This window comes from Macrosteles quadrilineatus, unplaced genomic scaffold (genome assembly GCF_028750875.1).
Source record: "Macrosteles quadrilineatus isolate MER2022 unplaced genomic scaffold, UCM_ALF_1.0 Scaffold_3__2_contigs__length_128488019, whole genome shotgun sequence".
Lineage (NCBI taxonomy): Eukaryota > Metazoa > Arthropoda > Insecta > Hemiptera > Cicadellidae > Macrosteles > Macrosteles quadrilineatus.
Genome location: NW_026542596.1, coordinates 9,433,845 through 9,445,625, shown reverse-complemented (window position 1 = coordinate 9,445,625; position 11,781 = coordinate 9,433,845). Strand labels below are relative to the sequence as shown.

The following is an 11,781-nucleotide window of genomic DNA, read 5'->3' as shown; positions in this document are numbered from 1 at the left end:
CACACAAATTTTGAATGAAAAACTCAACTATGAATCTCATTATATTTTCAATACCGTACTCTCCTCCGTCACTACAATAGACCAGTATCAGCTGTTGATAACGCAGACGACAGCCCAGAGTCAAGTCACACCACAACATAACATTCAGTCTGCTTCCGGCCATGTCCACGGCAGTGCGCGTTATACCGATATGGTCTTTATCACCATGCAAAATTTGAAAACGATTGATTCAGCCGTCTAGGAGGAGTTTGCGTATTACGAAATGCATAAAAGTCGACGAATAAGAGCTTCGCTCGCTCTGCTCAAAAATATTTCTCCTAAAGTCTTGACCAATGAATGCTTAATAAAATTTTTAAATCTTAAAAAACATATGTTTTGAAACATAAATACAATCAATAACAAATCCAACACACGTATTTTCAGTCTAAATGATTTAGCTGGAATCATTACTTGAGCAAAATACGCGTGCAAACTTCTTGTGCTAGCAAATCGTAACATTTCCCCAGAGTTACAATAATTATGGATTGGGACCCGTTTAATCGAAGAAAACAAAACACTCCTACCGAGGCCAATCCGTCTCTGAACTTGAGGAGAATCAAGCGTGACATTACCACGATACTCAACGACCCACCTCGAGGAGTCACTGCAGTAGTTGACGAGGACGACATGAACTACCTCCATTGTTTGATCAAAGGCACTGAAAACACCCCTTACGGCGGAGGTTTCTTCTACTTTGTCGTCTTTTTCCCTCCGAACTATCCTTTTGATCCTCCGAAAGTGAAGTTGATGACCACGGGTGGAGGAACAGTCAGATTCAACCCCAACTTCTACGAGAGCGGTAAAGTCTGCCTCAGCATCTTAAATACGTGGAGTGGTCCAGAGTGGACTCCCGCTCAGAATATATCAAGCGTTCTCGTCACCATCCAGAGTATCATGAACGAGAAGCCGTACTACAACGAGCCCGGCACGTACGACAAGGGCAAACACCTAATAGAAGCGGACAAGTACAACGTATACATACAATATGAAACCTTCAGAGTCGCAGTTGTAGGAATGTTGGACAACGACTACTCAATTAACCTTCCACAACACCTACTTCAAGTTATGGAGAAGGACTTTCTCAACAACTATGAGTTCTATGACAGCACAGTCACACAAAGATGCTGTCATAATGGTAAGCGTTTAGAATGCGCTGAGTTGCGCTTTATTCGCAACTCAGTAAATATTAACTACAACACGATAAAACGTAGAATGAAGGATATTCGTGAAAGACTTAATGTTAAGTACGCTGTGGGCATTTCTGTGTATAAAAATCCAGAAATTATAGTTATAGATGATTCTGACTAACTATTAAAAACTTTGTGTGAATAAAGGATAATGAAAATTGAAACTTTTGTAAAATACTAAGAGATGTATTTTTGTGTTTTATCATGGTAGCCTATGTTTTTCCATTTTCTTTTTAAAGGGTGGAGTCATTAATAATCCAACCATTTTATACAATTTACATGCCCTCTCACTTTCTTGTAACCTTTTTATCAGGAATATGCATTTTGAGGCATCTCTCAATCCCTACATTTTTAATATTGTACTATACCTATGTGAATGGAACTCTTCTTATATTCTCAAAAAGCTTCATGATTTTGGTTTTGTTGGAGGGAGCTTGACGTGAATGCAGTCTTTGTTCTAGACCACTTAAGATATCCATTTTTAAGTTCTGTAAAAGTAAACTTTCAAATTCATTTCAAGATTCCTTAGGCAATATACATATTATTAAGTCTCATGGTAGAGCGCAGGATCTCGGTCCCTGAGTCCCCGTGTTCAAACCCCACCAAAAAAAACGCATTTTATTAAATTGATTGACCTGGCCTGAAGTTATGTGGACGATGATTTTGGGCCAGAATCTAGAGGAATTTAAAACGTATCAGATTAGGCAGTCGTTAGTCAAGCGAACTTTTTATTTTGATCTTTAGATATCTGTATTTCCGTTGTATTTGTTGTTCTCATTCAAAACTTATTTTAGATTTAAAAGTAGGCCTACTAATACTTAGTTTAGTAATGAGAAACTGGTCTTTAACAAATACAAATTGTGATTGAGCTCACTAAAAAACCTACCATGTCTACCTGGTCAACCAACATATTCTTTGTAGATAAACACCACAGCAGTACCAATGAATTGAAATTATTTCACAAGTATAAACAAATGTATGACTATAAAATATCATCCATGGCAATTGCTGAAATGGTTTACAACTGGCAGTAATATTAACATGTATGTGTTAAATGTATTCATAAAAAGGAACGAGGCGGGGATGCTTAATATACGGCTTATGAAGCGAGGAAACTATAAGTGTCTACAGCGCAGGTCCGTAAAGATAAGATACAAAGGAAAGATCGTATCTAGAGAGCTGTGTTCTAATTGTGTCCCTTCCTCACTATAGTTTTTTATGTTTGGTGTAAAATGTGTGTTTTATTTATTCTGACGACACATCAAGTGGATCCTTTTGTTTGCCTGACGATGGCGGAGATGCTTAAATAGCCACCGAAACATATGTAGCAATTAATTTCGATACTACATGTTAAGGATTGTCTGACGAGGTATGTTTAACCACTATTTGTCATATTAACGCAATCCTGGGGCTATGAATATGAATTTTAATTAGATATATTTACTTTCTCTACGTGAGTATCCTCATCATTTCTCATTACATTGAATCTTCTCACACAAATTGAGTGGTCTCTTATCACTAGCTGCCCTTATTAGTGTTGAGCCTTCATTTCTTTGTCAATCGATCATTATATTTTTTGAGGATGTAGTTTACTTTTGCTTCCTGAACCTAAAACTTCCCCTCTTCCTCATTTCTTTGTTTAATGACCCCATGACGCCATCAGTCGCAAAACTATATAGTGACTAGTTGCTATTTAAGCCCCATCACTGGTGGCGACAGTGCCCTGTGAGCGCCGTAGTGCGAAGGCTATTTCTGTATTAGTTTTTCGCGCCACCGCGCGTTGTGTCGTATCATTATTGCTCCCGCTGGACCGAAATGCTCTACCATCTTTTGTAAATCGGTAAGTTTCTAAGAGCCACCTGTTTCTGGCTGTTGAATACTTGTTGGAGTTGATTTAATTCTCGGTTTTTTCGCAGGATGTTTTCCTGACGGCCACGATGCGATAGTGCATGTAAGTATTTACTATTTACTTTCTTTGTGTTTCGTGGATATTTAAGATACTGTGATTATGTATAAAATGAAAACCTAACCCAAAATTATACCAAATACTTGATATTTATGAAAATTAATCGATATTCATTGGATTAGTGCGGACAGAACACTGTATGATTATAGTGGAAATGATTCTTTTAACGTCTTATATCTACTTATCACAAAACATAATTAATTATGTCGATGACTGAGAGCACTTTATATGGAAATTTTCCTTAATTTTTGTCTTTGTAACTCCAGTTGATCACGTATTTGTAGGGAAACGGCTCAAACCCTGGTTTTGGTACTCACGTTGACTCATTAACAAATCCCGCCCTTGATCGAATCATCAATCTTTGGATTTGAAAGCGAGCATACTTGGCTATACTTAGAGAGTTTTCTTAAAGACATCCCATTTTTAACGACAAAACATTATGCACTTTCAAATAGACTACACAATGGAAATATTATTTTTTTCTATTTTGTATTGTGTACTCAAAAATAGTTTTTGGACGCGTAATTAATTGTCTGCACGCGATTAAAACTTCGATTCATTGCGAAAAACTTACGTTTAATAGTTTTATTTTTGTTGTAATGAGGGAAATATACACTTGATCTTAAATCGTTCAACTGTAAAAATGCCAATGCTATCTTTGATATGGATTCGTGAAATAATAAAGTTATATATGCCAATAGTTTTTTCCCCAAAGCATAGGAACATATGAACCAGTGATGACGATTTTCTGTGTAATCGCAAATTCGATTTTCGCGTTCTCACACTATAGGCCTACTTTGTTGCCATATTAAATTTTTGTATATCTATCTATATATTAATAGGCAAGCATGTTTCTTTAAAACCTTTTTTCTCAGCTCGTGTGCATCGTAGGGAAAATCTACGCATACCGTTAGAAAGCTATTTTCCTGTAGGTGTGCAGAATCCCTTTATAAATTTAAATAGGCTCAAAGATAAGCGCAAAAAATGAGTTTAAAAATTTGAAAAAATTTACATGGATCTTATGCGTTGCTATGCTGGTGACGAAATAACAACGAAATATAAACAGAAAATGAAAACAAATGGAAGAAACTCCAATCACATGTTTATCTATATATTAATAGGCAAGCATGTTTCTTTAAAACCTTTTTTCTCAGCTCGTGTGTATCGTAGGGAAAATCTACGCATACCGTTAGAAAGCTGTTTTCCTGTAGGTGTGCAGAATCCCTTTATAAATTAAAATAGGCTCAAAAATAAGCACAAAAAATGAATTTGAAATTTAAAAAAATTAACATGGGTCTTATGGGTTGCTATGGTGATGACGAAATAACAACAAAATATAAACAGAAAATCAAAACAAATAGAAGACATTCCAATCACATGTTTTATTTACAGTGTGGGGTGAAAATAGAGAAGTTTGCACAAAACATACTTTTAGTCGATTTTTCGACCACGGGGCGTGCTCTCGTAACTTGAAAACCGTGAATCTTAAGAAAGAAGGAAACTTTTTTATTAAGAATTTTAAGACAAACGTCAATACACCTCAACATTGAAAATCCAATGAAAAGTAACCGAGATATGACATTTGGTGCACCCCTTAGGTATTTCCTTATGAAGCCTGCATATTGGTTTGGTGTCCGGTATTAGTCACATTGTTGAGACGATAACCAGCGAACATTGGCCAATAGTCCTGTAATCCAGATCCAGCTACTAGGAGGTCACGAATTGTGGATATTTATAGGCATGCACCGAGGATTGGATGCGATATCCCCTGGTGTGGATTAACGTCCGCACTAGTGAGTACTGACTATCCGCGGTACTATTCTGATAATTACACCAATTCGTTAATTACAAGGCAAAAAATATGGTTCGTATTCCACTATAAACTGTGGGGCCCTTAGTTGCCATTGGCTGTATGGGCTCTTTAACAGCTGTGTCTAATGAATATGTCGGCCTTAATCACTAACAAGACTACAAGATAGCGCCACTCATCCTACACTCATCTCCATTCATACTTGGCAAATACCTACATTCGTATGGTCGCCATTTCAAAGTAAAGTATTAAAGTACATTGATCTAATATGTGCGCACCCCTAATAAAATGTCATATCTCGGGTTTTTGAAGAATCACGTGTTAAACCGTCGCGGGTAGCACGGCTGACGACTCGACTACGCCCGTTGGTCAGGATGTCCACCCCATACATCATGCGAGCACCCGTCCGTAGAAATATGACGCATATTTGGCTCAATACCCACCATTGCCGGCATTGCTATGTTGTAGGGAACCGTGCCGAATACAGTAACTACATTATCCGTGGAAGTTGCGTTGTGTGTTGTGAAAATCGGAATTAATCATATCGAATATCAAAGGAAATGAAACATCCCTCCTTTAGTGATTCCAATGGTTGTGTTTTTTTATGGTAAGTTTTTCCTATGGTTTGAAATAAATAACGCTAATGAAAATTCTTCGGATTTTCTCTGGAGGAATCGGAGTAGAGTTTAAAAATAGCCTACTGTAGATTCAACATACTGTAGACCATACATCGTGATGGAACTGTCATCCTTATTTCGCTGAAGACAATTTCAAAGTGTGTTTTGATGTGTCCTATTTAATTTTTATAATTTTACCATAACTTTTGCCGAAAATAATGGCCTATTCGTAAATAGTCGTAAGTCCTTAGTACTATAATCAAAAACCAAAGAGTAAAACAAATGCACTTAAAAAGTCACCATAAATTGCTCACCCACGGCACGGCTGGTTAGCCTGGTTTCGATTATGAAAAAGGCGGTAAAATGTTTCCAAATTACCCATCTCTGGGACTCTAGGCACAAGTATACAATTACTTATTCTTGTAAATCTTTCCCTATAACAAATCACACAAGTTCACAACTTCGGTTTTTGTGTATATTACCTTGTTTGGCAATATTACAAATGTAACAACCTAGCCTAACCTCTTATTAAAAAGACCACTCAGTTTCTTTGCATAGAAAGGCCTTTAGTTGTGACTTGTGACTCACAGCTGTTAAGCTGCCTACACTGAATCATAGACACTGTTGCCAACTCTATTGTCAGTCAGGCCTGCCAACCTATCGGCAACTGTCCAGCTCTATTACCACGACTAGATAGTGATAATTATTGCTCTTTTATCTATGCATGATTAATGTAGACTCTGCACATAATTCGAAATTGTTTTATTTTGGGATATTTTATATACTCTTAGGTTTAATAATTGCACAGTTTGAGGGTTGATCCGTCCGAAGTAAGAAAGTTACTCCTTTCTGGACAATAAAACCCTATATTTTTTTATCAAATAAACAAAATTAATCTGCCTTTACTGATCAAATTTCTGTATGGTTTACAATCAAAGATGGCAATTTACTGATAAGATCCAAATACAATATGAAGATTTTTAAAGATACGGAACCAGTAATATTAACTCCCTCTACGACACGACAGGCCCAATAATTTCATATTTCCTTCATTTCCCTTGTGATGAAAGAAGCTTTAACATGAACTAAGCTCATGAGCCAGGAGGAACGGGCGCACATGAAAAGAGCCCAAAAACTCAGGCAGACGCTTGAAAAGCGCCCGGACCTCCAAGGTCCCTCCCAGGACGGTGCGAAAAGAGCCCGGGCTCTTCCTAAAAACTTTCACAGCGGGTCTTCAAAGGAGAAAGAACCAATAACACAGTTTAAATACATGAATTTATTTACAATATTAAAAGATACACTGTTAAAATATACATCATTACAAAATCTATATATTAATTTGAAACTGTTTTTCTTTGTGACAGCTAATTTGAGAGAACTGCTGGGCGTAGAAACTCGGTAGGGGTCTCTAAAGTAAGGGCTTGGTCTGTAGATGAGCAATCAAAAGAGAAATGTGGTAAATTCCCTTGGGGCTATGCCCCAGTGGCCTTTAAATTCCCATCCCATGTTATTCTTATGGGGGGGGGCGGACTTTTGTCACAGCTAATTTCAAAGAACGGCTGGGCGTAGAAACTTGGTAGGGGTCTCTAAAGAAAGAGCTTGGTCTGTAGATGAGCCATCAAAAGAGAAATGTGGTAAATTCCCTTGGGGCTCTGCCCCAGAGGCATTTAAAGTCCCCTCAGTAGATTTGTTTACATCATGACCATATCCTATCCTACTAATATTATAAATGAGAAAGTTTGGATGTATGGATGTATGGATGTATGTTTGTGACAAGTGAACGCGAAAAATACTGGTCGGAATGGGCTGAAATTTGGCATGATGATAGCTCACATTCCCGATTAACATATAGGCATATTCTTTTTTCAAAAATCCTTTCGGGCTCCGCCCCAGTGGCTCTGGAGTTTCCCATGTTAACCTTATGAGAAATGGAATTATTGAATCTTAACAGCTGTTTCAATTAAACAAGTTGGTTCTGTTTTATGATGTTCAATAGCATTAAAGTTACAAGGATTACCAACAGGGTGCAGCACTATTATTTCTTTTACATTTACATAATTTATGACAACAGCTAATTTGCAACCAAAAGGTGAGTGAGCGTAGCGAACGAACTTCAACCTGGAGGCGAGTTAGCGTAGCGAACGAGCTAACCTGAAGGCAAGTGAGCGCAGCGAACGAGCTCCAACCTAAAGGTGAGTGAGCGTAGCGAACGAGCTCCAACCTAAAGGTGAGTGAGCGTAGCGAACGAGCTCCAACCTAAAGGGGAGTGAGCGTAGCGAACAAACTTCAACCAGGACGTGATTGAGCCATGCGAACGAGATAATCTTGAAAATTAAGAAGTTAAACGGGGCAAAGCCCGCGGGTTACAGCTAGTGTATAATATTACACTACTTTTTAATGAAACAGCTGTTAATATTTAAATTGTGATTTACTGAATTTGTCAAAATGAAGTACTGTATTTGCAATGGTTTTTCTTACAATGGCAAATTCTTTGGCGTATTGCATCTGTGGACGATGCTTAAGTTTGTGTAATTATTACAATGGAAAAAGCGAGAAATCCTGGACAATTTGATATACGCCTACTAAAAATAAAACTGAATTAACCCTGTGCTACATTTCTTGAGGAATCATTGAAAGAGCCGATTTGCAAACAATGGAAACATAAGAAAGTCGAAGAACACAACCAAGTAGAAGAAATAGAAATACTGTATTGTTTTTTTTCTTCATTTATAATCATAATTATAGAGAACCTAATGCGGCTATGAGTGGGAAACATTTGTAGAAAACTTAAAAAAAACTTTGAGTCGACTTGTATAAAGTGATCGGAATTTATGACCGTTATTCGTTTTAAATTAACGCCTGTAATGCTTCGCAATTGCTCGAATTCGAGCAACAGGTACACTAGTAGATTATTAAAAGATACGTCAGATTCAGAAAACCTTTTGGGCGACCCGTTGCCGATGAAAGAACCGGAAATATTGTATCCAACGAATTCATCAACCGCATTTTGTATGGTAGTTAGCTGATTTTGCGTGAAAATTGGAACCGTCAATGTCGACGGGTTTCACCTAGTGTATGTTGTACTCTGCTGGTGTAGTTGGGTAATTAATTATTCTATAACAGAGTATGTTTCATCTACGGGTTCAGCTTAAACGCCTCACACATGGAAACCTTCATGGTGTACACACTACCGACGAATGCATGTAAATTAGCAATGCTAACCAGTACTTAAATTAGTTGGTAGTTGAATATTAAAGCAATACTGAAAATTATTAGTTTGTGCACAATAATACTACTCGCTGAGGCGCTGCTGGTTGTTTGAGACAACAGACAAGATAATTCGGTTTGCAAATGAATCAACGAGTTTATAAACAAACATTGCGAATCTCGAATCGCTGGTTATTATCAGACATTTCCAGTCCACAGAGTGAGTAATAAACGCGAATAAAATCCAACTATATGCCAAACAAAGTTCAACGGCTTTTGTCTTCGTGTATTCCCGTAATAATTTTAAGAACTAGTAAAATTAGACCACGTGTTGAGCCCATGTAAGGCAGTGTGAAAAGCTAGGTTAGGAAAATTCTTCAAAGCACAACAATAAAATTCAAGCACACAGCTGATTTCTAGCGTTGAACATCGTTGGCTCCATGGAGGTATATTTTTTAAGTTAAGCACTCAATGTTATTTAAATGGGTTTCATTACCTCACCGAGTGAGTTTTTTCAACTTTACATCACTCGTGAACTAAAGAAGTATTATACATCACGATTGGGATAGGGAAGTTTAACATGGCGGGTTAGCTAAAACATAAGGGAGTATTTCAAACTGATGTTTTATAAACGAATTAATTTATAACTATATAACTTGATAATCACACAATAAAAACCTTGGCATTTTCTCAGAAAATACAAACTATCTAGGAACTCTCATATCAGCTGGCATTGATTAACTAATCATTCATGTCATAAATATAGTTTCGTTCTAATTTAAACAACCTGACTGGAATTCTCCATGAGATTCCAGAATGACTCACTCGATTAAAATATAAACAAAGCGGATACGTGATGGAAGAACGGACAAGTCATGGATGGAAATAGAAAAGTATGACATAACATTCCAGAGAAATGGAGAAGCCGCGATAGTTATACTGGATGGATAATGAACAATGTAACATCTTACGAGCCAATAATAAACGGTTTCAGCATTCTGACACATACTTTCTCCCATAAGTTTGTCAACAACCTTTATCATGTGTAAGCGGTGAGAGTAAATATACGGAAATGGGATTTGTACAATTTTGTTCAGAATTTAAGGACTATAACATACTAAATTTTTATCAAAAATCTTCGGGCCATTTTTGGGAAAATCCGATTTTCTGTTATTTTATTGGGTTTTTATGGGAAAATAACATAATTTACAATAACTTTTGAACCGTAATTTTTACAGAAATGGCATTGTTCAGAATTTTAAGGGCTACAACATACTAAATTTTTATCAAAATCGTTCGGGCCATTTTTGAGAAAATCCGATTTTTCCGTTTTTTATGGGTTTTTATTGTAAAATCCCCATTAAAAATAAAAAGTTCAAAAAAATGAAAAAAACGCCGAGAGATACCATGGATTAGAAACCTACATACAAAATTTCATCGAAATCGGACCACAGGTGTAGTCCCTAGCTCTGTACACATCCAGACACACACACACACACACCACTTCGAAAACCACTCCAAAACGAATATATCCACTCAAAGCTCAAACTCGAAAATTTTGACGAAAACAATACTTTCTCCATACTATGGTATAGGGGGAGAAAGTAAAAAACAGCACTACCCAAGGGATTAAACTTGGTCTATCATCCTATATGATTTTCGGGAGAGTTTCTGTCCTGCAAATTTAGAGTTTGTTTTGATAATCATGATTACTGGTTTGTTATATCCTACTTAACATTTTCAAAGCATGTTGCTATGTAAGAAAACATTGTTTAAATGAAAATGAAAGTTATCTTGTAAATTGTTTTAGAAATGTGGATGTTATTGCGAACGTTTAATTCGCACTAGTACAAACGTCCATAATGCATGTTTCCTCTCAAATAAGTATCATACTAACTATAACCGCTTTTGGCAGGAGACTCGCCGAGACAATGGATAGAGCAGACGATGATTCGGCCTAAATAAGTACAATGCTTGCTTATTCAGGTAAGCTTTACTGCCTATTTTTTATAGTTATAAATAATTTATCTCGAGTTTGCCAATAGGAATCTGAATCAAAACATTGATTTCATGTCCGTTCTTTTACTTAAAGAAACTCGTAATTTGAATACGTCTCACGCAATGGCGAATTAAATGATTTATATCAAACTTTAAACTTTGACTTACATAAGTCTAATCTAAGTACAACTAAACTGTTGAGTTTTATTGTTACGTCTCACTACCTTAAAATATTTATTTTAAACTTATTAAACATGCAAAACGTTATTTGGGTTAGGTCTTGAGCAACAAACGATTGGTTGCGATTCTTAGCTTATCAAGAAGAATTGTCTTAAAATCGTCCTTATATAACATGCGAGCGATTTAGTTGTATGTAAACAACAACAGAAATCAAAATCCAAAGGACGTGTTCAAAGCAGCTTGTTATACCGGGTGTCCCATAATAGTCCCCCCTAGTTAGTTTGTAAACCTTTGCATATATTCAAACGACCTTCGATACACATTACTTTTTGGGACTATTTTGAAATTCGCCCCAACCCCCAAATAGGGGTTGCTGGGGGTAACTTAACTTAAATTTTTAAATAACCCCTTTCATGTAGCACATCATTTTAAAGTTCATTAGTTAAAAAGAATATCGGCGAAAGCCAGAGGTCTCTATCTCCAAACCCATTACAGAATGGCGGCCATTTTTAATTTTTCATCAGCCTGAGAGAGCCCATGTAAAAATATACACCAATTTCCCCTAGCGTTTTAATAGGTTGTACCAGGGAAACTAAACTCATAATTGTTAAAACGAGAAAGTAAAAACTACTTGTTGGTCAATATGGCAATTTTGCCCGGGACCCCAAAATTTGTTATTTGGGTTATTTTGGGTTATTACTGTATGGATTATTTTTGAGGGCAGCTCGAAATCTTTAAACATAAAACCCTATCAAGTGACACCTCATTTTAAACGCC

General features: G+C 36.7%; 1 protein-coding gene across 1 annotated transcript; it reads left to right on the top strand.

The window, feature by feature from the left end:
- The first annotated feature begins 519 nt into the window (after nt 1-519).
- LOC128988545 (ubiquitin-conjugating enzyme E2 Z-like) lies at nt 520-1,347 on the top strand. Its single transcript, XM_054409930.1, has one exon. It carries the CDS (start codon nt 520-522, stop codon nt 1,345-1,347), a length of 828 nt encoding a protein of 275 aa, XP_054265905.1.
- Nucleotides 1,348-11,781: the final 10,434 nt, after the last annotated feature.